Source organism: Pan troglodytes, chromosome 11 (genome assembly GCF_028858775.2).
Source record: "Pan troglodytes isolate AG18354 chromosome 11, NHGRI_mPanTro3-v2.0_pri, whole genome shotgun sequence".
In the NCBI taxonomy this organism is placed as follows: Eukaryota; Metazoa; Chordata; class Mammalia; order Primates; family Hominidae; genus Pan; species Pan troglodytes.
This window is the reverse complement of record NC_072409.2, coordinates 5,405,074-5,431,418: the sequence shown is the minus strand read 5'-3', so window position 1 is coordinate 5,431,418 and position 26,345 is coordinate 5,405,074. Positions and strand designations below refer to the sequence as shown.

General features: G+C 51.2%; 1 protein-coding gene across 5 annotated transcripts in view; it reads left to right on the top strand.

Annotated features, from left to right (window-relative positions):
- Positions 1–26,345, top strand: part of GTF3C5 (general transcription factor IIIC subunit 5) — a 27,837-nt gene continuing 1,492 nt past the window's right edge. Inside the window, exons 1-11 of one of the 5 annotated variants that reach the window (XM_016960349.4) lie at positions 1–472; positions 11,409–11,628; positions 13,051–13,249; positions 20,090–20,285; positions 21,363–21,467; positions 23,138–23,252; positions 23,718–23,798; positions 24,022–24,119; positions 24,280–24,300; positions 25,349–25,431; positions 26,100–26,242. In XM_016960349.4, coding sequence (XP_016815838.1) covers positions 320–472; positions 11,409–11,628; positions 13,051–13,249; positions 20,090–20,285; positions 21,363–21,467; positions 23,138–23,252; positions 23,718–23,798; positions 24,022–24,119; positions 24,280–24,300; positions 25,349–25,431; positions 26,100–26,242 — 1,414 coding nt within the window. In that variant the 5' untranslated portion in view covers positions 1–319. 5 annotated transcript variants of the gene reach the window in all.

The following is a 26,345-nucleotide window of genomic DNA, read 5'->3' as shown; positions in this document are numbered from 1 at the left end:
TCGAGGGAGGTTGGTGTCTTATTATCCTCCGGGTCCCTCGCTGGCTAGTAGGAGAGACTGGTGCTTGCCCCGCCCGGTGGACTAACCCGCTTAATTTTAAATAAAAAGTCGAGGACACGGCGGTCGTTTTCCCGAAGACATGGGCCCTCCCATGGGCCATTTGCTCCCTGGAGGCCCTCGCGTCTTGCTGAGCCCGGGGAGTTAGGATGACGCGAGCGGTGAGGGAGCCCGGAACGATTCCTTCGCGGAACAATTGAGGCGAGGCCTTTGGGAGTACTTTGTGGGACGGACCCTGGCGGGCCCTGCCAGACGCACAGGGATGGCGGCGGAGGCGGCCGATTTGGGGCTGGGGGCCGCCGTCCCCGTGGAGCTGAGGCGGGAGCGACGCATGGTGTGCGTGGAGTACCCGGGCGTGGTGCGTGATGTGGCTAAGATGCTGCCGACTCTGGGCGGCGAGGAAGGCGTCTCTCGGGTAAGGGGCTGGGAATCTCGGTGTTGGAATAAGAGCTCGGAGTCGCAAAGAAAACGAGCACCCAAAGGATTTCTCAGCAAGGGAAATTTAGCAAATTTACTTATGCAGAAGGGTGCTGCTCGCTCTTCTGGCCGCTGCAAGAGAGCCAACAGAACAAAGAAGGGAAGGATTTTTGTTTTTGTTTTTTTGTTGTTTTTTCAGGCGGAGTTTCGCTCTTGTTTCCCAGGCTGGAGTGCGGTGGTGCGATTTTGGCTCACTGCAACCTCCGCCTCCCGGGTTCAAGCGATTCTCCTGCCTCAGCCTCCAGAGTAGCTGGGATTACAGGCGCATGCCACCACGCCCGGCTAATTTTGTATTTTTAGTAGAGAGGGGGTTTCACCATGGTGGTCAGGCTTGTTGGAAATAAATTTTGGGTGCCGCAAAGAAGAATCAGCACTCTGGCAAACAGTTTTCTCAGCAAGGCAAATTTACTTCTATAGAAGGGTGCATCTTGCGGATGGAGCAATGGCGAGAGCACACCGACAAGGGAGGGGAAGGGGTTCTTATCTCTTACACAGCTAGTCTTTACTGCTGTGTCTTTCCCATATTGGCTAGGGTTGGACCGCACAGTCTAAGCTAATTCCGATTGGTTATTTCAAAGAGGGCAGGGGCACAGGCCTGAGTGGCGGGGTGAGTAGTTTTGGTGGGAAGGATGGTTACAGAGCAGGTGACTCAGGATGACTAAGGACAGAGCAGGTGATAGAAGCTAGGAAGGGTTGTTTACTGAAACTAGGGGCAAGGAGGCGTAAAGAACGAGGGGTTAAACTTTAAAATGGAGAACAAAGAACAGGGAACCTGAACATACCTATTGGTTCTTTGAAATGGAACTCATAACTCATTGTATTTATTAATTTTCCCCCTCTTGAATTTAAAGGAAGGTAACAGGCTAAAATCTTTGAAGTGGAATTTACTGTGTCCTACAGGCTGGTCTTGAACTCCTGAGCTCAGGTGATCCACCCGTCTTGGCCTCCCAAAGTGCTGGGATTATAGGCGTGAGCCACCACGCCCAGCCTGGAATGGGTTTTTATCCCTAACGCAGTCAGTCCCTGTTTTTGTGTCCTGTCTCTGCTGGTTGGAGTTGGACCACACAATCTAAGCTAATCTCAATTGGCTATTTTAAATAGAACAGGGGTGTGGGTTACAGTGACGGGACGAGCGATTTCGGTGGGAAGAATAGTTTCGGCGGGAAGGGCAGTTAAACAGAGCGGGTAACTAAGGGCAAGGAGGCACAAAGAACAAGGAAGTTAGACTTTGAAGATGGAGAACAAAGAACAAGGGAGTTGAACAAGCTGAACCTTTGAAGAAGAATTCACTGTATCGAACAGTTTCCCCCTCTTGATTTTCATACTTCTTTCTCTTCAAACCTTTTTAGCATGTCTCGACTTTGCTGTTCTTGGTTTTCTAAAAGTAGAAATTTGTCTGAATAAGGCGGGGGGAAATTGGAGGTTGTAGTGAGAGCTGTCTCCGTAAGTCTTTGTATTAACCCTCAGGCACAGGGTATGATACAACATCCTACGAGAACAAACACGTTTATTACAATGACAAGGGACATAAGGATCGAGGACATAAGTCCTTTCCACCTGCCGAACAATCTTCCCATTACATCAGTGAAGAGATCGTTTATCCCAGAATTTTAAGCTAGCTCATTGGATAAAGCAGTAAGACCTTGCAGTGCCTTTGTTATGGTTCCGTCAGGAACAGTATTATTTGGAATAAAAGTACAACATTGGGTTCCAAGCATGACACAAACGCCACCCCTCTCTGCTAGTATCATTTCTAATGCTATTCTATTTTCCCAAGCCATTTGACTGGTGGGTCCTAGTTGTTCAGCTGTTCCTTTGATAGCATTCCTAGTATAATTAACAAATTGTTGCTGGTTGTAATAGATGTAATTTATCCAATCTACATTTTTATTTGTAGTTAACCACCAGAAAAACATAGACTCAAATCCCGCAGCTATTTGATTACGAGCCTTAAATTCATCAGGTACCCCTCGGGGAACTCCAGTGGCATCTGTATAAACATGAGGGTCAAAGGAACCACGGGGGTCATCTCTTACTCTACGGTGCCTTGTTTTTACTTCTTCTGGTTGATGAAATGCCAGAGTGAAAGGGATGGCCAATTGGATCAGAGCACAGGTACCGCTCCAGTTACTTGGCAGAGTATCCAGTTACGGTCCACCACAATGCCACCATACATCTGCTCAGGATGAATGACTAGGGGCAGATTCATGGGTAAGCTCTTGGAAGGGCTTAAGCTCACTGCATCCTGTTAGGTCCCCAAGGAATGCCAAATTTTCCCTGTCACAAGAGACACAAAGTAAAATTGGCATTGGGAGACGGAAGCTGGATAGTCCTCAGGGGCTGACCTGCAGGGTGTTGAACCTCAGAGAACAGCAGAGAGAGCGCTCGGCACGATTTATCACCCCAGGCTGTGGGGTCCTGGAAAAGAGCTACCATACAGCCCATGCCCACTCGGCTGGAGGACCATCCAAGTGGAAAGGGGACAGTCTGGGCCTCTGGTCTACCGTGTGCACAAGTGTAACAATCACTTTTGTTTAAAGTGCGGACAGAATATTTAATCCATTCCATCCAGGCGTTTGCATCTCAGTACCCTGTTTCAATTGCTAGAGTTTGCTTTAGGTCTCTTACTTCTACAGCTGCTACTTTGTCTGGGTCGTTGTGGAGACGGGAGGGGAACACTGGGCCTGATATGTTTGGGGAGAGCGTTGGGTCCCATACGTTCCCTGGACTCTGGGTCTGGGTTTCTTCATTGTTTTTAACCGCCGATGGTCCAGTCAACCTTAGAGAGGGTTCCTATGGGATCCCGTCCTGTAACATCTGCTCCTAACCCATACCGTCCGAATACAGAGGGTTCTTGGGCCATTGTTTGGGGATTATCTATAATTAGCAATAAGGGGTTACACTGCAGTGGCTTACAATTTGGTGGAGTGGAGCCATGGATAAATTAGAGTTTTTGTTTGAGTTTCCGCAACTTATTTAAAGGAGGGGGGTTGGCTGTCCGCCTCCCATATTGATTGGTCCACCAAACATTTGCCCAGTCACCACAGGGGCCCTTTAAGGCTCCATACTTATACTTGTTTGACTGTCTGCGATACGGACATAGTTACTTAACTACATCGGATAGCTGCCTTTGAGCTTGTTCGTATCTGCACGGGGTAAGAACAAGAGTCGAACTGAAGGGTCAAGGGATGGTTAGCCTGAGTCACATTGATGACAAGATGACCTTCTGTTGGAAAGAAAAGGAAAAATAGACAAGTGATTATTAAGCCCTTTTTAGGGTTAGTTTGGTAGGGGTGGGTCCCGGGGTGACAGCCCATTTTTCCCTGTCTGTGGACATTACTCCTTTCACCTGGCATGTAGTGTGCCCATCCCTTTTCAGCCGTTCGGATCGCTGTTTGAGTAGTTAAGAGTACCAGATAAGGCCCTTCCCAAGCTGGTTCAAGTTTTCCCTCCTTCCAGCTTTTGATGAGAACGTGATCCCCAGGCTGATGCTGGTGTGCTGGAAACTCTAGAGCTGGCGTCTGTGCTAAGAGGCCTTCAGTCCTGAGGGAAGAAAAAGTGGAGGAGAGACCAAGTTTATAGTTTTTAAGAAACTGATCTTTGTTTCAAACGTAGTAATGTCAGCAGTGGAGTGTAGATAAGGCAACCCATATAGCATTTCATAAGGGGATAAGCCAACATCTTTCCAAGGGGCAGTTCGGATTCTTCACAAGGCAATGGGAAGGCATTTAGTCCATGGCAACCGAGTCTCTAAGACTAATTTGGTTAAGTGACTCTTCAGAGTTTGGTTCATTCTCTCCACTCTTCCTGATGAAGGTGGGTGCCAGGGAGTGTGGTATTCCCCTGCTATGTCTAGTACTTGGGCTAGGTTCTTGATGGCATGTGCAGTGAAATTAGTCCCATTATCTGAATCAATATTTTGTATTAATCTATTAAACCTGGGTATAATATTCTCAATCAATGCTTTAATTACATTATTAGCAGTTGCACTTGAAAAGGGAATAGGTTCCCTCCAGTGCGTAAGGTGATCTACTATCACTAATAAGTACTTGAGGCAACCAACTGGGGGCATTTCGGTGTAATCAATTTGGACACTTTGGGACGGTCTTAACCCTGGACTCCTTTCCCCAAGGAGTGGTTTTCTTAGGGTCTGCTTATTAGTCTTTTTGCATATTAGACAACTATCTGTAACTTGTCTTTCCAGAGTATAAATTCCTATACATCCCTAAACCCTGAGAACTGCATCACACATGGCTTGGGGTCCCCAGTGAATTCCTTGATGCAGCTGAGATAAGACTTCTCTCTTGAGGGGTTTGGATAACATTTCTCTTTGGTCTGGTAACACCCATTTCCCTTCAGAATTCTCTTTGGCCCCTATTTTTATTAATTTCCCTTTTTCAGTGGAAGAGAAGATGGGAACTGCGGTCGGGGGAGGAAGACAAGGGGTTAGGTGAAAAGTGAGCGTTTTGAGGAAATGGTAGCTTGTTTGGCTATTTGATCTGCAAGGTTATTCCCTCGACTTTCACAAGAAAGACCTTTCTGGTGTCCTGGGACATGGATAGTAGCTATTTCTTCTGGCAGCTGGAGGTTACCTAATACTTGGGTGATTAATTCCTTGTGGGCAAGGTCTTGGCCTTTGCTGTTAATGAGACCTCGTTCAGTCCAAATTTTTCCAAAGGTATGAGCTAGCCCAAAGGCGTACTTGGAATCAGAATAAATAGTTCCGTCTTGGTTTTGCAAGTGCTTTAAGGCTTGATTCATTGCAAACAATTCACATGTGTGGGCAGAACAATGATTGGGCAGCCTTCCTGACCCTCCTTCTGCAAGGGCTTCCCCATAGACTACTGAATATCCATTATGTCTTTTTCCTTCAGTTACCTGGGAAGAGCCATCTATAAATAAGTGCTGCCCTATTTGAAAGGGGTCTCCCTTACATCGGGCCTGAATCTAAACACTCATGCTCAGGTCCTTTTAGATTTGGATTCCCTGTTAGGAAATCTGCTGGGTTAAGTGAATTATCAGTGGTTAGTGTTAAATCATCTCTCTAATAGGATAGCTTCATACTTTAAAATTTTTGAGTCAGTGAGCCATCTCCCTGCTTTCTGGTTTAAGATAGTTCTAACTTGATGAGGCGTGCTCACAACTAAATCTCCCCCAAAGGTCAGCTTTCTGCTTTCTTCAGTTAACAAAGCCATAGCTGCAATGGATGGAATACATTCAAGCCATCCACAGGTTACTGGATCTAAAACTTTCGACAGGAATGCCACAGGTTGCCGGTGACCCCCATGTTCTTGAGTAAGTAACCCTAAAGCTACCTCCTTCTTTACATTAATGAAAAGGTGAGATGGCTTTTCTAGGGAAGGCAGGGCTAGGACGGGGCAGTTATGAGCATATGTTTTAGTTCTTCAACCTGGTGGATTTCTTCAGAGGTCCACAGAAGAGGGTCAGGCTTTTCTTGGGCCAGCTTTAGGTATAAAGGTTTTGTTTTTAGGGCATATGAGTGAATCCGTAAGCGGCAATATCCAACCAATCCTAGGAATGTTACGAGTTCCTGCTTAGTTTTAGGCAAAGGTAAGAAGGACACGATCCCTTCAACGTGTTCAGTCCCTATCCTTCGTTTGCCCTTACTTATCAAGTGTCCTAGGTATTTAACTTCTGGCTCTACAAATTGAAGCTTTCCCTTTGAAACCCCGTAACCCTTTTCCTTGCAAATGGTTAAGGAGGTGGACGGAGAGGGCAGCTATCAGTTCTGTAGCTTCACCAGATACCAGCGGGTCATCCACGTATTGGAGCCGGCATGTGTTTTGGGGTAGAAATTTGTTCTAGAACTTGTTCTAGAATCTGACCGAAGAGGTTAGAGGAGTCTGTGAAGTCTTGGGGGAGAACTGTCCATCGATACTGTTGCTTCCGTCCAGAACGGGGATCTTTCCATTCGAAAGCAAAAATGTCTCGGCTGTCCTCAGGCAAGGGGCATGCCCAAGAAGCATCTTAAATATATTACTGTAAACCACTGATGGTCGTATGGAATTTTGCTGAGGAGGGTGTAAGGATTAGGGACAACGGGGTGAGTAGTCTGGAATATCTGGCTGATGGCCCAGAGGTCTTGCACTAGTCAGTATGACCCATCTGACTTTCTTACAGGCAGTATTGGGATAACGGGACACTGGGTTCAAGGAGCCCATCCCTAATGAGACTCTCAATGATAGGTTTTAGGCCTATTCTGCCTTCTAAGGGGATGGGATATCGCTTCCTTCTTACTATTTCCCCCCGGGGTTTTTAGCTTTATATGTATGGCGGGGGGGTGGGACTTGGAGTCTTCCCCGATTCCCTTCCCTTGACCAGAGATCGGGATGAATGTATTTTTCTTCATGGTGGTAAGTAGGTTTAATGAGGTGAGGAATTCTTCTGGGCTAACATGTAAACCTATACCTAACTTTAAGTCTCTTCCTAACAGGTTAGTTCCTGCTTCAGGGATTAGCAGAAATTTAACGTGGGCTGTTCGATTTTTATGTTTGACCTCTGTGTCTTCTAAGATTTTTGCTCTAAATCCTTCTCCCTTTACCCCTGAAACAAAAAGCTCTTCTGAGGAGCAGTTGATGCTAGACGGAAGGGAACAAACAGAAGAGCGAGCAGCACCCTTCTGCAGAAGTAAACTTAGCACATTTAGTTCTGCAGAAGAAAGGTGCTGTGCTGCTCGCTCTTCTGGCCACCAGAGCACACTGAACAAAGGAGGGAAGGTTCCTGTGTCTTGTCCCACTGGCTGGAATTGGACCGCACAATCTAAGCTGATCTCGATTGGCTATTTCAAATAGAACAGGGATGTGGGTTACAGTGGCTGGACGAGCGGTTTCGCCAGGAAGAATAGTTTTGGCGGGACGGGCAGTTACAGTGCGGGTAACTAAGGGCAAGGAGGCGCAAAGAACAAGGAAGTTAGACTTTGAAGATGGAGAACAAAGAAGAAGGGAGTTGAACAAGCTGAACCTTTGAGGAGGAACTCACTGTATCTAATATCCGGGACACCGAGAGAGGGACGGAGTCGCTGGACGGCGGCTGAAGGGGAGAGTCTACCCGGGTGTGTGGTTTCCTTGGCAACGGAGAGTGTGGTGGACTCTGGGTGGCCAATGGGCAGGGCTTTGGTATCTGTAATTGCCAGGAACGGTCTTTTTCTCCCCAGGGAACAGAGGGGAAGGGACTGTGGGGGAGACCCCTAGGGGCTTTTTTTTTTTTTTTTTTTTTTTTTTTTTGAGACGGAGTCTGGCTCTGTCGCCCAGGCTGGAGTGCAGTGGTGCGATCTCGGCTCACTGTAACCTCCGCCTCCCGGGTTCAAGCAGTTCTCCTGCCTCAGCCTCCTGAGTAGCTGGGATTATAGACACCCACCACCACGCCTGGCTAATTTTTGTTTTTTTTTTTTTTTAGTAGAGTTGGGGTTTCACCATGTTGGCCAGGCTGGTCTCGAACTCCTGACCTCAGGTGATCCGCCCAGCTTGGCCTCCCAAAGTGCTGGGATTACAGGTGTGAGCCACTGTGCCCGGCTCCTAGGGGCTTTTTTTTCATTCCATCCACAAATGTGAGCCACAGCCTGGGCACTGGTGCCAGGAATGCAACTCTGCAGCCCCACAGGGTGTGTTGCACTGCCGTATCCTCATTATTCGGGGTAGAAAACTGAGGCACGGGGAGATGAAGCTCTGTTGACTTACCTGAGAGGGATAGACTGTTACGTTGTTAGGATTAGAGGTAGTGATGGTTGACATCTTATTCTATGCCACGTACGGCTCTAGGTGCCTTACTTGGAGTCCATCCTCTTTAGAACCCTACCAGGTAGGAACTGTCAGTGTCTGTATTTTACGGGGGAAGGAACTTGTTCGAGGTCACACAGCAAGTGGGGCAGCTGGAGGATGCTCTGTGTAAGTTCTTTACATGTACCAGAACTTGAAGTGTCTCTTTAGAGAAGTTTTCCCTGATTGCCCTAACTAAAGTGGCCACTGGCAATTATCTGCCTCCTCATCCTGTTAATTCCAATCTGAAAATGTTTTAAAATGTTTATTCTGACAAAGGCTTATAAATATAAGACATTTAAGAAAAAAGGAAAAAAAAATTTACTGTCTCTCGTCCTCTTGACCCTAAGACTATCAGCTCCATGAGAGTGGGGACTTCTTTTGTTCACTTCTGTACTTCTTTATTATTTTTTTTATTTTTTATTTTTTGAGACAGGGTTTCATTCTGTCACCAAGGCTGGAGTGCAGTGGAGCAATCATGGCTCACTGCAACCTCAGCCTCCTAGGCTCAGGTGATCTTCTCACCTCACCCTGCCAGGTAGCTGGGACTATAGGCATGCACCACCACGCCCAGCTAGTTTTTGGTATTTTTTGTAGAGACGTGGTCTCCCTAAGTTGCCCAGGATGGTCTCGAACTCCTGGGCTCAAGCGATCCGCCTGCCTTGGCTTCCCAAAGGGCTGGAATACATGCATATGAATCTGCTGGGATCTTGCTAAATGAGCCACCATGCCTGGCCCAGTTCTCTGTTCCTAACATCCATAACAGTGCCTAGTTCTGTAAATACTTGTCAAATGCACGATTGAGTCTTCACAGCAATCTAGTGAGTTAGATGCCATTTTTATTCACATTTTTCAGATAAAGACACAAGAAAGTTTAGGTCAGACATCTACATGGTACAAGGGGATTTGAACTCATGCTTTGCTCTAGAGTCTGAACTTTTACCTGCTGCTTCCTCATCCTTTATGAATATGGAAAAGCCCTGAATTCATTAAGCACAGGCTGCCAGTAGAGCCCCAGTTAATCACGTTTTCTTCTTTTATATTATTCACTTGATTTATGGCTTTGACAGAATCCTTACTCTCGCTAACCTCAGGGATTATTACAGTGTGAGCACTTTGGGAAGGGACCTTCCTTACCCATTCACTCTTCTCATGTTTCTTGAGCACCTCCCCTGTGCCAGGCCTACGTTTGGGTTCATTCCCATCCCATCAGGACTCAGAGGTGTGTGTTTTATGAGGAGGAGACTCCTGAGGACTAAGTCTGCTTCATTCTCTCCCGAGATAGTTCCTGATCACTTCCTAAGGGACAGACCCTGTCCTGGGTGTTGGGAACCAGCTCACCAGCACGTAGGTGACCTTGTCCCAGTTCACGTTGTTGGTGCTTTCATATGCACACATCCAGTGCTCGTTGTGACGCAGCATCGGGCAAGTATTCATTCATATGTACGTGGCACATATTGAATGTCTACCATGAGTTAGGCACCAGGAGCTGTGCTTTATAGATATTTAATCATAACAATCATATGACATAGATGCTATTCTTGGGGTTTTTAAGGAGAGGGACCCAAAAGAGTGTTGGTATTCAGTTTCATGTGCTTGGAAAGCTAGAGGTAACAGCAAGTCAGAGCCCAAATGGTTGTTACTGATTGATTTAATCTCATTTGGACCTCGAAACATTTGCATATGAGACTGAATACCAAGACCCTTTATGGTGGGTAGTTGTTAGAGTAGGTAGCCCTAGACAAGCCATTCCACCCCGCACCAAACCTGAGTTACCTCCAAGATTGTGGGTGGCAAGCCACCCAGGTGCTGAGGCAAGAGACCGAGGGCATGAGCTGTTCCAGTATAATAAAATATATAAAACAACAAGTTATACTAGATCTAGATCATAGACATGATTATATGTGAATATCATTAATCATTAGTTTGTAGGAATTACTCTTTGTTCCAATATTATAATAATCCTCACTCTATAATCATAACCTAAGAAAAACCAGGTCATACAGAGATAGGAGCTGAGGGGACATAGTGAGAAGTGACCAGAAGACAAGAGTGCGAGCCTTCTGTTATGCCCAGACAGGGCCACCAGAGGGCTCCTTGGTCTAGCGGTAACGCCAGTGTCTGGGAAGACGCCTTTTGCCAAGCGGACCATGGTCTAGCGGTAGCGTCAGTGTCAAGGAAAAACACCCGCTACTTAGCAGACAGGGAAAGGGAGTCTCCCTTTCCCTGGGGGAGTTTAGAGAAGACTCTGTACCTCCACCTCTTGTGGAGGGCCTAACATCAGTCAGGCCTGCCCGCAGTTATCCGGAGGCCTGTCTCCCTGTGATGCTGTGCTTCAGTGGTCACGCTCCTAGTCTGCCTTCATGTTCCATCCTGTACGCCTGGCTCTGCCTTTTAGATAGCAGTAGTAAATTAGTGAAAGTACTAAAAGTCTCTGATATGCAGAAATAATGGCGTAAGCTGTCTCTCTCTCTCCCTCTCTCTCTCTCTGCCTCGGCTGCCAGGCAGGGAAGGGCCCCCTGTCCAGTGGACACATAACCCACGTGACCTTACCTATCACTGGAGATGACTCACACTCTTTACCCTGCCCCTTTTGCTTTGTATCCAGTAAATAACAATGCAGCCAGGCATCTGGGGCCACTACTGGTCCCCGCGTCTTGGTGGTAGTGGTCCCCCGGCCCAGCTGTCTTTTCTTTTATGTCTTTGTCTTGTGTCTTTATTTCTACAGTCTCTTGTCTCCACACACAGGGAGAAAAACCCACCGACCCTGTGGGGCTGGTCCCTACAAAGATAAGGGTGATAGTATCTCCCCTCAAGTGTTGCCAGAAGGACCAACTAATGCCCCACACCGAGCAGGCACTTGATGGATGATAGCATTTACTTAGAAGGAAGGAGACGATTCTCATTTTTTCCACCAGATAAAAACTAAGATACATGGGTTTTAAAAATGGGCCTTTTGGGAATTAAGGGCCCAGAATGAAACATGAGCCTCCTGGCCTTTCCTGGATCACCGTCAGGCTTTTATTGAGAGAGGAGCAGCTCCCCACTGGCTGCTTGGCTTGTCACTGCTTCACTCTGTCTCCTTTGGCCTTGCCACAGATCTACGCGGACCCCACCAAGAGGCTGGAGCTGTACTTCCGGCCCAAGGACCCATACTGCCACCCAGTGTGCGCCAATCGCTTCAGTACCAGCAGCCTGCTGCTCCGCATCAGGAAGAGAACGAGGCGGCAGAAAGGGGTGCTGGGCACTGAGGCCCACTCCGAGGTCACATTTGACATGGAGATCCTTGGCATCATCTCCACCATTTACAAATTTCAGGGTAACTGAAATCTGCTCTTGCAATGTCTGGTTATTTCAGGGCCGGCCATCCCAGCTGCCTGCAGGAGCTGTGGGGGTCATCTGCACCAGTGGAGGGGGCCAGGATATGCCCAGGGGCTGTGGGGACACAGCAGGGCACAGGCCCCATCCAGGAGGCAGCCTTTCTTCCCTCCAGCCAACAGTTCCCCAGAGACTGCGGGTTCATTGCTGCCCAATCTTCAGCATTCTTAAGCTAGAAATCTCCTAATTTTTAATGAAACCATTGTGTGGGACCAAATAAAACTGGTCAGTAGACCTCCAGTCTTTCCCCCACCGCAGTGTTTTGAACCTTCTCTTGTCTCGGCTGCTGTTGGTCTTGCCCTCTTAGCTCCCGAAGCCCCTCGGGACCTCCTCCTCCTCTGAACTCTCAGCAGGTTGAGCGTCCCTCGTGGAGCCCTCAATCAGGTTTGCCACTTACCGGGAACCCCAGTGAGGAAGCAATAAAGCAAGGGAGGGAGACGGGTGAGAAAGACAGACTCTGGCATTGTGCCTGCCTGAGCCCTGCCAGTTTCTTTGGGAGGTGGCTTGGCTTCCCTGAGCCTCAGTGTCCTTGTCTGTGCAGTGCGGGCTACAGAGCCTGCGTTCCTTAGGCCCTCGTGAAGATTCTGGGAGGCAATGCTTGTGAATGGGCCAGCCTCTGGCCCACAGGAGGTGCCTGGCATATTACTAACAAGCCTTAGAGACGGCTAAGTTACATCTGCAGTTCTAGGCAGAATCTGAAGAGTATAAAGATTGAGAAGGGCAAAGAGGACTAGAAAGAAAAGAGGGGAAGAAGAAAGTGAAATGAAGGAGAAGCAGGACCTGGGGTCCCATGGGTTGGGCATTTTTAATGGCAGTCATTCTGGTGGGTCATGGCATTCACCAAAGAGGGCTGTTCTTTCTGGGACAAGGTTTCCCAAGTGATTCATAAAACGTAACACCTCGTATTTTTCATCGAATTGAACCAGCATCTTGCTGCTCAGTGTGTGTCTCTGGACTGGCAGCATCAGCCTCACCTGGGAGCTTGGTAGAAATGCACCATGTCAGAACCTGCATTTAGCAAGATCCCGGCAGATTCATATGCATGTTACTAGGTTGGTGCAAAGGTAATTGCAGTTTTTACAGTTAAAAGTAACATCCATCTAAGAAGCACTGACCTGGACTCCATCCTCACCTATCACGTAGCTCCCCACCTCCCCACAATAATTTTCATGTAAGTGACTTAGACTGCATTGAGCCAACTTTGCAGAGGCATTTGGGAAGGGTGTGTTTTCCTGCCACCCTCACCCTGCAGCCTCCACCACATGGCCTACTCAGCACCTCCCTAAGCAGATGTGGGTGTCGGTGTGTGGCAGCTGCCCATTCCTGGACTCAATGTCTGCCATCTGCCCACCTCTCTTTCTAGGGATGTCTGACTTCCAGTACTTGGCTGTGCATACGGAAGCAGGCGGCAAGCATACGTCAATGTATGACAAGGTGCTCATGCTCCGGCCCGAGAAGGAGGCCTTTTTCCACCAGGAGCTGCCGCTCTACATCCCCCCGCCCATCTTCTCCCGGCTGGACGCCCCGGTGGACTACTTCTACCGACCAGAGACCCAGCACCGGTAAGGCCCCCCTCCATGCAGCCTCGGTTCTCCATCCTGAAAATGGGATGGGCCGGGCACGGAGGCTCACGCACTGGGCGTGGTGGTGCACACCTGTAATTCCAGCTACTCGGGAGGCTGAGGCTGGAGAATCACTTGAACCCATGAGGCGGAGGTTGCAGTGAGCCAAGATCGCGTCACTGCACTCCAGCCCGGGTGACAGAGTGAGACTTTGTCTCCCAAAAAAAAAAAAAGAAAATGGGATGACAGTAGTACCACCCAACAGAGGTATTGGGATTGAATTTAAAAAGCGTGTGCAGTTCCCAGCACAGGGCTGAGTACAGAACAGGGCCTTAGTAAGCAGTGGCCTGTGTGATCGCCAGGTTGGCCTCAGTCCTGAGGACAGTGCGAAGAGCGTGACTGTGGGACATGTGGGTTCCTGCTGAGAAATGTCCTTTGGCTTAATCCCCTGGTCATTGCTGACCAGCCAGTCTCTGGACCTTGCTGTCACTAGTAATGACACTACCTAAGCAAGCCGCCTGGGAATGTCCCACTCTGACCCCAGCTCTTTCCTACTTCCTTTGCTCCCCATGGCCTCACCGTCCCTGTCCCTGGCGGAGATTTCACAGCCTCTTTATCATCTGTCCCTGCCCTGCCCTCCTCTCTTTGCCACACTCACCTGCCAAGCCTTGGCCCTACTTCACCCCAGCTGTTTACCCTTTCCTGGTCTGCCCTGTGCGGCTGGAGGTCGCTTCAGAGAACCCCTGACCCTGCCCATCGCCCAGTGCCATCCTTCTCAAGGCATCTGTGACTCTACACAGCTCTCGCCTGCTCTGTACTTGGTTATGGACTGCGTCCCCTCCGGAACACGGTGCCTCTCCTGAGGACAGGCGCTCACTCTCTCTCATCAGTAGTTGGTTTCTCCTACACCGAGAGCTATGAAAAGCCACATGGACGTGACTCATAGTGCACCCACCGCCACCCCCTGCCACCCACACACAGGCTCCGTGCACAGCCTGCCCAAGCCCACATGCAATTCAGATGAAATGAATTCTGTAACTCAGAGGTTCTTGACATAATTAGGGACCTCAGCGGCTGTTGGAAAGGCAGGCCTGGGCATTGTCAAATGTAGTCAAATTGTCAAATGCCATACATTGACATAAAAGAATAGGATTTCCTTTATATAAAATCCAAGATTGAATACTGTGAAAACAAAATGAAGAAAACAAGTTTGAAAATACCCAACTGGGAATGAATAACATTGACCAGCCACACTGCCAGTTATTTCACGTCCCTGTGCAGCAGCACTGTGAGTGCATCTCACCCCAGCCTGGGAGCAATTCCCCAGGGTTCCTGACACCCCCATCATACACATGAGGAAGCCGAGACATGGGGTCAGCGCCACGTCCCGCCGGCAGCACCGCCCCGGTCTCTCCCACTCTGCAGGCTTTGCTCGTGGCCCAGTGCCACGGTGTCCTGATTTTTGTATGCTCTACTTTCTAAAACTACACACAAAAAGACAACATGGAAAAAAACTTTGCATTGTGATGGATGCTCCCCAGAAGTAGCGACTTGGCCTGCTTCGGTCTCTGTCATAGCCCCGGTGCCCAGAACAGAGCCTGGCCTGTGAGAGGTACTCAGCAAGTGTCCATGGGCCCCACACAGATTTAGGGGAGCAAGATTACTGCCAACAGATGAGCAAAATGAAAGGGCCTTTTTTTCTTTTTCTTTTTGAGAGGCGGAGTCTCGCTCTGTCCACCCAGGCTGGAGTGCAGTGGTGCGATCTTGGCTCACTGCAGCCTCTGCTTCCTGGGTTAAAACAATTCTCCTACCTCAGCCTCCTGAGTAGTTGGGACTGCAGGCGCCCACCAGTACGCCCAGCTTATTTTTGTATTTTTAGTAGAAATGAGGTTTCACCATATTGGCCAGGCTGGTCTCGAACTCCTGGCCTCCAGTGATCCGCCCACCTCAGCCTCCCAAAGTGCTGGGATTACAGGCGTGAGCCACAGTGCCCAGCCCGAAAAGGACTTTGAAAACTGGGCCAGAGGTGATGGTGTTTGTTGAATAATTGTTCCATAGCATGTTTTAAGCTTCCAAAAATGCAGCCCTCAAGAGAATGGGCTTGGGCCTAGTGTAGTGGCTCACACCTGTAATTCCAGTGATTTGAGAGGCCAAAGTAGGAGGATCACTTGAGGCCAAAAGTTTGAGACCAGCCTGGGCAATATAGCAAGACTCTGTCTCTACAAAAAAACTAAAAAAGTTAGCTGGGCGTGGTGGTGTGCACCTGTATAGCCCTAGCTACTCGGGAGGCTGAGGTGGAAAGATTGGTTGAGCCCAGGATTTTGAGGCTGCAGTGAATATGATCACACCACTGCACTCCAGCCTGGGTGACAGAACAAAACCCTGTCTCAATAAACAAAACAAAAAACAAACAGAAAAAAGAGCAGACTCTGTGGACTGATGGGGCCCATGCCCAGGTGCCTCCCTTGCTCTGTGAGAAAGGCAGGTGCAAGACCAGATTCTGTGGAATAGAAATAAATGGTGGTGTGATAACAGAAGCCTAGAAAAGTCTGGAAGATTTGGGGCTCAGAGCAGTTTTCTTTGAAGGGGTGGGAGGGCTTTCTCATTCCTCATTATGTATTTCCTTTATGTCCTGACTGAGCACCTGTGGTGGCCCAGGGCACTCCCTGGAGCCTGGTGTCCACGGACAACACAGCAGCTGGGGTGCAGTGCAGGGGCGGGGAGCTAGACGGAGCATGAGTACATGGCTGGGAGCCTTAAAGGAGATCATGGGGAGTGGGCCACACTGGTGGAAGGCAGTGGGCCGGGGCTACAGGTAGCAGCAGGGCCCTCAGAGGAGCTGACATCTGGAGCTGAGACAGAGCCAGCCAGGTGAAGATCCAGGGAGAACTTTCCAGACCAGGGGATTGGCGCATGCAAAGGAAGGCTGGGGAGGCTGTTGTGCCCCAGAGCAGGTGAGCCAGAGAATGGGGGTGGGGAGTGAAGACCAGTGCCTAGGCTTCATCCTCAAGAGAGAGTGTGTTATTCTCTGCCTCCAGAAAAGCATTGCAGAAAGGTGGAGAGAATTGGATTGTCTAGTAGCCCCCACGTGCCCATCAGGAGCGTCCAGTGAGCAACATTCTGCTCCTCTCCACCCCCAGTGACACAGTGCTGCCTTCAGAAACAAGCAGTGCGGATCTCCGACAGGGAAGACTCATGTTTCAGACAGACTCGCAATACCAGTCTCCTACCCAACAGAGTGAATAGCACTCCCCAACATCACCCACAACCAGTCCTTGTTCACTTTTTCCCGATTGTCTCAAAAGCCACTCAGGAGCCAAACAAGGGCCACACATGTTGCTTTTGGTTGCTGTCCCCTAGTCTGTAACATCCTCTACCACCACCACCCCCTACTTTTTTCTGATTGTAAGAATAAATTGTACCTGTTAGAAAAAAAACAAAACATTGTGGAAATGTATTAACTAAAAAGAATCAAGTCACTTTGCCTCCCTGCAGAAAACTGTTGCACACAGAATGATACCATTTTCTGTAAGTGTATCGTACTCACTATAAGAGTTTGAAGCAGGGGGTGACATGATCCTTCCTTTTTTTTTTTTGGAGACGGAATTTCCCTCTTGTCACCCAGGCTGGAATGCAGTGGCGCGATCTCGGCTCACTGCAACCTCTGCCTCCCAGGTTCAAGTGATTCTCCTGCCTCAGCCTCCCGAGTAGCTGGGATTACAGGTGCGCGCCATCACGCCCAGCTAACTTTTGTATTTTTAGTAAAGACGGGGTTTCACCATGTTGACCAGGATGGTCTCAAACTCCTGACCTCAGATGATCCGCCTGCCTCAGCCTCCCAAAGTGCTGGGATTACAGGCGTAAGCCACCGCACCCAGCCTATTTTTTAAAGTTGCTTATTGGCCAGGCATAGTGGCTCATGCCTGTAATTCCAGCACTTTGAGAGGCTGAGGTGGGAGGGTCGCTTGAGCCCAGAAGTTTGAGAACAGCCTGAGCGACATAGTGAGACCCTGTGTCTACAAAAATTTTTAAAAAATCACCCAAGTGTGGTGGCACGTGTGCCTGTGGTCCCAGCTACTTGGGAAGTTGAGATGGGAGCATGGCCTGAGCCTGGGAGGTCAAAGCTGCAGTGAGCTGTCATTGTGCCACTGCACTCCAGCCTGGGTGACAGAGTGGGACCGTGTTTTAAAAAAAAAAAAAGTGGTTTTTTGGTTTGTTTTTTCTTCACCACAAGCAGCATACTCTTGTCAGAAACAAAAATACATAAAAGAAAACAGGCTGGGCACGGTGGCTCACACCTATAATCCCAGAACTTTGGGAGGCCGAGGCGGGTGGATCACCTGAGGTCAGATCAAGACCATCCTGGCTAACACAGTGAAACCCTGTCTCTACTAAAAATACAAAAAAATTAGCCAGGTGTGGTGGTGGGCGCCTGTAGTCCCAGCTATTCAGGAGGCTGAGGCAGGAGAATGGCGTGAACCCCCGGAGCTTGCAGTGAGCCGAGATCGCGCCACCGCACTCCAGCCTGGGCGACAGAGCAACACTCCATCTCAAAAAATAATAATAATACAAAAAATTAGCCGGGTATGGTGGCGCATGCCTGTAATCCCAGCTACTTGGGGGGCTGAGGCAGGAGAATCGCTTGAACCCAGGATGTGGAGGTTGAGGTGAGCTGAGATCGTGCCATTGCACTCCAGCCTGGGCAACAAGAGTGAAACTCCATCTCAAAAAAAAGAAAACAGCACTTGTCAGCACTGCCGCCCCTGGCACTAGATGGCAGCAGCATCTGAGTTACTGCTCTGCCCTGTGGGCCAGTGGGAAGCTGTTTCAAGCCCCTGGGGTAAAATGAGGGAGGAGGGCCAGCTGCCCTCGGGCCCCAAGGCCCCCCTCCCTCCCCATGTGGTTTATCAGTTTCCAGCACCTGGAAAGAACCTGCATTTTCTCCCAGGGCTGCTGTCGATTCTCCTGCCCTGCTGACGTTGCTGGGTGCATGAGGACTGGCAGGGAGGAGACCTAGCCACTGCCTCCTTGGCCCCTTCCTGGGGAGATTGAGCTTCCCACAAACCAGGTGGGCAAGCAGAGGCTGCTGGGTGGCCTGACGGGGTCCTCCTAACTGGAGGATGGTGGGTCCCTCCTGTTCCTCAGGGACTCTCCAGGGTGGTCCTGTTGACTTTGCCATCAGCACCCTTCGACCCCTGCCAGCAGTTCCCCACCTACTTAGAATCATGGTGACACAGACCACAGCCTGAGGCCACCATGGGGAGCGGTCTGGGGGTGCAGCCAAGGCTGCCGCAGCCTCTCCCTACAGGGTTGGGCACAGGTGGGCTGCTCTTGCAGGTGACCACCCGGTTTTCCTGGGGGACATCTTTGAAAACGCGATAGTGCTGACCTGTCCCGTGCGGTTTCTAACGCAGGCACTTTAAAAAGAAGGCCCAGGCTCGATCCCGTCTTTCTAGTTTTGTTTCACAATGTGAAAATTACTGCTATTCTTTGTAAGTGTGCAGATGCTATGTACTCATGTAGAAAACTAGGGTAAAATGGAAACACATTTTAAAAGGTAATGATCACCCGAGTGAATTCGATGATGTCCGAGACCTACTTTAAGATGCACTTCGATGAAATGCAGTTAACCACGTGCTGATCATTGTTGAAGCTGGTGACGGGCTTGTGGGGGTTCTTTACACTGGCCTGCCTGCTTTTGTGTCAGTTTGGTGTCCAACCTTAAAGACGTAACCACTACAAATATTTTGAGAAATACCTACCTAAGGGTGTTCTGTGCCAACACACAGAGGTAGTTCTAGAATCTCTGCTTTGTATGTGTGTGTACGTGTTTTAAGACTTTATTTTTTTAGAGCCATTTTAGAATCACAGCAAAATAAGGCGCAGCGATTTCTCCTATGCCCCCCAGCCGCCCCCACTCAGCCTCCCCCGTGATCAGCATCTCAGTAGAGTGGGGCGCTTGTTACCAGTGGATGAACCTATGCTGAGACGTTGTCACCCAGTGTCCGTAGTTGACATTGGGGTTCCCTCTTGGTGTCGGACATTCTATGTGTTTGGACAAATGGAACCCTTGGCTTTAACCCCTGTGTTTCATGACAATGCCATTTGGTGAGGTTCTTTGTTCATTCATCTACATGTGGTCAAGATGCTTGTGAGCCAAAGAGTCATGCTCTGTTGGGTGGCAGGACAGGTGTGTGATGGGACCTTTGCAGCCAGGCTTCTCGATGGGAGTCCCAGCTCCTTCCCAGGAGCTCCGTCTCTGGGCAAATTTCCCAGTCCCTGTGGTTTCAGCTGCTTTATTAGAAAATGGTCCCTTCTCTGTAGGATTAGTTTGAGTGTTAAATAAGTGAATCGCATGTAAGCAGATGTGAGTGAGTGCAGCTCTTGTCCCTGTTTTGACAACGGATTGCGTTCTCTCATGCAGCTGTGCTGGGTGATTTCACCATTGCCAGCTGCTGGACATTAGACTCTGTCCAGTTTTTCACTGGCTGGACAGTGCTGCGCCTGACTCAGTGCACTTTTGGGGCCACCAGCCCCATGACAGGTGCCCTTTCCTGCACTCCAGCTTCTAGGACCTTTTGGCCTTTCCCCAGTTTGAGAGCTGCAGGCCCCAGGGTTTCTCTGAGTTGTCATAGGCAGTTGTGGCTGCATCTCTTCCTCTGTGAATACAGGTTCCTTTAGCAGCCGACTCTGGGGTCCTTTCCCAGCACAGATGTCCAGGGAGAGGCACACGGTGGCTGCGGGCCTTGCCGGGCTTCTGGGCTCCCTGCCTGGTCTGGCCCAGCGGGTGCCTGGGATGGCCTTGGTGCTCCTGTTCTCACCTGTACTCTCTGCCCCCAGGGAAGGCTACAACAATCCCCCCATCTCAGGTGAGAATCTGATTGGCCTGAGCAGAGCCCGGCGCCCCCACAATGCCATCTTTGTCAACTTTGAGGATGAGGAGGTGCCCAAGCAGCCGCTGGAGGCTGCAGCCCAGACGTGGAGGAGAGTGTGCACTAACCCGGTGGACCGGAAGGTGGAGGAGGAGCTGAGGAAGGCAAGTCCTGCGCTGCGCCTGGCCCCGGTGGCTCCAGCCTCTCTGTTGGCTTCCCGTGTTTACCCAGCTGCTCCCTGTTCCTGGCTGTGGGGTTGGCTGCACTGACCTTTACCCATTCCTTAGTGCGTGGGAACTTCTCATCTTCAGATGCCATGTCTAAAGGCTGTGTCGGTATAAGTTCTACATTCCCGAGGTTGAAAATGCTTCTTAGAGTTCTTAAGAAAAATATGCGTGCATTGTTCAGATGTGACGTAAACGTGGAGCTCTGGGATCCACTGAGCTCTTATTCTTCCATTCACTCATTGCAGCCAAGCCAGTGGGGCACCTAGTGTGCCAAGCCCAGCACTTTCTTACCGTTAGAACTGGAACCGTGCTGCCAGGCAGCCCTCCTTCCCCGGGCTTGCGGGTGCCGTGGAGTCCTGTGTCCCCACTGGCATGAGCATCAGGTTCACAGTGAGGCCACTGCCACCTGGAGCCCGGCGCTTCCCTTACGCAGTGTGCCTGTGGGAGACCACGTGGATGTCTTGTTGATTTCCAGCAGTCACTGGGGCACACTGTCAGTGGCTCCTTATTGCCCACCAGGCACAGCCCACATTCCTGACCTGAATTGGCTTGTGAGGCCCGCTGCCCCGGCCCCCTGGCCCTCTACACTCCGGCCACACTGACCTTTGCAGTCCTCCCCAGGCCAGGCTGTCCCCTTCAGCCCTGACGATGTCCCACCTCAGGCACCTGTTCTGTAGATTGGGGCAGCATGGGGACTCTAGCATGTGCCCCCTGAGCCCTACTCCCCACCGCGCTGTGGGCTGTATGAGGACAGCGACCATGTCTCTTATCGTTTGAGAGACCCAGCCCCACAACTGCACTTGGCACAGGCTGGGCATGCAGCCCAGGCTTCTGAGGGAAGGGATGAATTAGTGAGAGCAGGAGGTCCTAGGGCCACGCCCCGTGTGTCCAGCCCCTGTCCTCTACCAGCTCCTCTCTGGAGGGGCCGCTGGGGCCCAGAACATGTTGGGAGTTCAGGGCAGGAGGGTGGAAGCTGCTGGTGCTCATCTCAGCCTCTGCCCTTGGCCTCCCCAGCTGTTCGACATCCGTCCCATCTGGTCCCGAAATGCTGTCAAGGCCAACATCAGTGTCCACCCAGACAAGCTCAAGGTCTTGCTTCCCTTCATAGCCTATTACATGGTAAGTGTCAGCTGCCCACCCACCTGCCTTGGTTCCCACCCATGTGGTCCCTGGTCCCTGCTGTGATGTCTTAGAGCCACAGTAAGAGCAGCCAACCCCCTATCCTGGCTCCCCATCCTTCCTGCCCCACCCCCATCCTGGCCCATCCTTCCTACCCACCCCTGGCCTGGTCCTCATCCTTCCTGCCCTACCCCCAACCTAGCACCTCCCCCGTCCTGGCACCCCCATCCTTCCTTTTCCCTGTCCTGGCCCCCTGATCCTAGCATCCCTAAGACAGCTTATTAAAGCCAGCTAGAAAAGTTTCAGCTCCCTGAGTCCAGGGCGCCCTCCACAGCCTGTTGGGCTGCAGAACCCAGCCCCTGACCATAGCGGCCCCATGTCATCCTCTACCTGTGTTGAGTGGGGTTCAGTGGGAGGCAGATCCACCTTTGATCCACAAGCATGTAAAGACAGATGTCATTACTGAGATTCCCAAAGGTGCTGGTTGGAAAAGGATCCTCCCCGCTGCCAGGCCTCACAGAGCATTAGGGGAGGCCAGCGTAAGACATGACCGTGAGGGTCTGCAACAGGCAGTAGGACACAAGAAAGACTCATTTCTTCTGCCTTGTTGGACTTCCGGCTCAGGAGAGCGACCTGTGCTGCTTGGCGTTGGCATTTTATTTTATTTTATTTATTTTATTTATTTTGAGATGGAGTCTCACTCTGTCTCCCAGGCTGGAGTGCAGTGGTGTGATCTCTGCTCACTGCAACCTCCGCCTCTGGGATTCAAGTGATTCTCCTGCCTCAGCCTCCTAAGTAGCTGGGAGTACAGGCGCACGCCACCATGCCCAGCTAATTTTCTTTTTTTGCATTTTTAGTAGAGATGGGGTTTCGCCATATTGGTCAGGCTGGTCTCGAACTTCTAACCTCAAGTGATCTGCCTGCCTCGGTCTCCCAAAATGCTGGGATTATAGGCGAGAGCCACTGCGGCTGGCTGGCATTGGCTTTTTAGACATAAGCCATTCAAAAGCTCCGTTTGGGGACAGAAGATGTCTCATCGATTAGGCCAGTAGTAACATTGGGCACTTAATATGTGCCAGGAACCATAGTAAAGGCTCCACGGGCGCTATCTCATTTAATCCTCTGAAAAACCATGGGAGGCCAAGCACGATGGCTCACGCCTAGAATCCCGGTACTTTGGGAGGCTGAAGCGGGAGAATCGCTTGCATCCAGGAGTTTGAGACCAGCCTAGGCAACATAATGAGACCCCATCTCTACAAAAAAATTAAAAATTAGCTGGGTGTGGTGGCTCGTGCCTGTAGTCCCAGCTACTTGGGAGGCTGAGGTAGGAGGATCACTTGAGCCCAGGAGGTTGAGGCTGCAATGAACCGTGATTTTGCCACTGCACTCAGCCTGGGCAACAGAGTGAGACCCTCTCCCAAAAAAAACAAAAAAAAAAACCCACAGGAAAGGGTGCTCCTGTTCCCTCCATCTGACAGGAAGACCAAGGTTTGGAAAGGCCACGTGCCCTCACCAAGGTGACAGGGCCTGCATGTGGCAGAGCAGGGCTGGGCATCCAGAGCCCTGTCCCCAGCTCCTGAGCTCTTCTGCTGCCTCACTGTAGGCTCTGGCCCATCCAGGGACCTGGGCCTTCACCTCACCTCACATTTTTCCCCCCTTTTCTGTCCCAGATAACAGGCCCCTGGCGCAGCCTATGGATTCGATTTGGGTATGACCCCCGAAAAAACCCAGATGCCAAGATTTATCAAGTCCTCGATTTCCGAATCCGTTGTGGAATGAAACACGGTAAAAATTCCTGAAAGCTTTGCTTCCTGCCTTTCTCTCTATTTATCTTTCAGTTTCTAGCATTCTCTTCTGTAGTAAGAATCTTTTCATTTGGAAAGAATAAAAAAACCTTTTGCCCCCATTGCTGAGACTCTTTTGAATGCAGAATGGCGTGGAAACGAAAGTCCTAGTTCTGTGCTGGCCCCACCGCTGACCGCCCGTTTCTGAACCACAGTCCCTCATTAAGTGACTCCACGTGCCCTATGGTCCTGTGATGCAGGCCAGGCACTTGTGAGAGTGTCAGTGCCCGCCCTGCCTGGGAAGTGCTGAGATGTGTTGGTGACTGCAGTGGCATGCTTGGCAGCCTGGGGTTGCCCTCTCAGGAGCTGGCCCCATGGACCCAAGTCCCATCTCCAGTGTGAAGCCAGTGTTGTGTGCCGACGGGCCCTGTGCCCGCCCACCTGACTTGCCTGCCCTCGCCTGCAGGTTACGCCCCCAGTGACTTGCCGGTCAAAGCAAAGCGCAGCACCTACAACTACAGCCTCCCCATCACCGTCAAGAAGACACGTAAGCGTGCCAGGCGCCTTTTGTGGGTCATGAGTGATTTGCCAAGGAAGGCGGGGCACCTGGACCCAGACGGGGAGGTGGTTCCTGGGGGTCACTCCAGGGCTCTGCCGGTCATTCCTCCCCTAGGAGGGGGTGGGCTGGCAGGAGGGCAGGGCATGGTGGTTGGGAGAGACACCTCCTCCCCACCCTGCACATTCCAAGCACTGCTGTTGTCCCCACGCAGCCAGCCAGCTTGTCACCATGCATGACCTGAAGCAGGGCCTGGGCCCATCGGGGACAAGTGGTGCTCGGAAACCAGCTTCCAGCAAGTACAAGCTCAAGGTGGGCGCCCCTGAGCCCCGGAGGGAGTGGCTCCAAGGGGAGGCCAGGAATGGAGGGGAGGACTTCCCTCTTGGGGCCGGGCACCTTGTGGGTGACACCTGGGGGGCTGTGATTAGGGCAGCTCTGCCCACCGGGGCCTCGGCACCTTGCCTCCTTTTAGGTCAGCCTTCAGACACTGAGGGTGAGAACTCGGGTGCAAACCCCCAGGGCTGTGTGTGTTGGGGACATCTGGCGAAGAGGTGGTGACAAGTCTCAGGGAAGTCTGGCACCAGCAGCTGCATGTGGTTGTCCTTCTCGAGCCCTTTGGGAGCCTGGGCCCCCACTGAGCCACGTGACCACTCCGGGAATGATCGGAATTGGGCACAGACAGGAGGACAGAGCCAGAGCAGGCCATGTGGGCTGCAGCTGTGGCGGGAGCCTCACCGGCTCACGTTTCCGTCAGTGCGGTTGCCCAGTGGGCGTTGGCAGTTTCCAGAGCTGTTCCCACATTCAGGCTCCCGCAAGCCGCTCCACAGTCCTGGGGGAGGCCGAGAAGGGGGCATCCCGCACGGTGGAATCACCTGCCGAGGGAGTGGGTGGCAGAGATGAGTGCAGCAGAGACGGGTGATGCGAGGGACTCGCTGTCCCCCAGTGTCTGGGGCCCCTGCCTATTTTCTAGGTTTTTCAGACCTTTGCTGTCTTCCCAGTGAGGGGTGATCATGCCACAGCCTGTGCGGCCTTCCTTCTCGAGGCCTCTCCTAGGAGGCCGTTATCCTTACTCTAGAACTACATGGCTGGGTACGGAAAGGAGAGAGCAAACACTCACTAAGCCCTGCTTTCCCCAGAAAAGATGTCAGGGCAGCCCATAGGGGGACATAGGGTGACAAATTAGCAGCAGTGGGTGAGGGATAAGGTCAGAGTGCAGGAGGGCACAGAGAGCAGAGCCCGGCACAAGGCTAGTGCCAGCCCCATGCCATGGGCGCCATGGCCTGCTGCACAGGCGGGCTCACCGTTTCCAGTGGCCCCGGGAGGGCCTGGGTGCTCCTCTGCCTCTCCCAGAGCCTCCTGGGGAGTTGGACATTGTTTTTTCCCCAACTCCTCCGTGGCTTTCCAGCCTGTCTGCCCAACCTGCTCCTGGTGACCAGCCAGCTCCCTGGAGAGACCCCATGGGAGCCTACATGGAGTCTGCAACACTGGCAGCCCCAGGGCTCTGGCTCACCTTCCCTGTCTCTCTCCCCCTTTGTCACCAGGACTCTGTCTACATCTTCCGGGAAGGGGCCTTGCCACCCTATAGGCAGATGTTCTACCAGTTATGCGACTTGAATGTGGAAGAGTACGTATGGGAGGGGCCCTGAGACACTGAGGGGGGCCCGTGGGACCCAGGGTCCAAAGTGGTCTCTGAACTCTTCCACTTCACGTCAGCCTTCATCTCCAGCAAGAGCACTCGCCTGTCTGGGAGTTTGGTGCTGCCGAGAGCCCTGGCATGCTGGTGGCCCTCGTAGAGGCAGTGCCCTATAGAAAGCCATGGCTCCAAGCTGCGCAGAGACAGTTCTTACTGTTTTGTCCTTGCTCCTCTTCCACTGTCCACATAAAGGCCCCATGAGGTGGTTCTCACTCCCAGGACCCATCAGATCCCAGAAACCTTTTATCGACTTGTTCTCAGTGATGTTTAAAGAATTGCAGGGAAAGGGCACTCACTGGGATGGGAGGAGATGGGAACACATCAAATACATCTTGAACTCTGCTGAAAGCCATGGTTCACCAGAAGCATGTGCAGTGGTAACACGGCCAGCTTCATGTGTGTGAGGCGGTCCAGGGAGCACACAGGTTTAGGGCCCCAGCTGGGAGCACACAGCTTGTGTTTCCAGTTCCTCTCTGTAGACTTCGCTCATGGGGCTGCCTTTCTCAGTACAGCTCTGCCTCCGGCAAAAACCAACACTGGCATCTCTTAGCAGAGACGCACCCTGGGACTTTATGTCCCAACCCTCTCCCCACCCCCAGGTTGCAGAAGATCATTCACCGCAATGACGGGGCAGAGAATTCCTGCACAGAACGGGATGGGTGGTGCCTCCCCAAGACCAGCGACGAACTCAGGGACACCATGTCCCTCATGATCCGGCAGACCATCCGCTCCAAGAGGCCTGGTAAGAGCCGCTTGGGGTAAAGGGGGTCCAGGATGCCTGGGGATCTCCTTTGAGACAGAGATGTCCCTAAGGGGACCCATTCCAGGGAAATGGCACCCAGGTG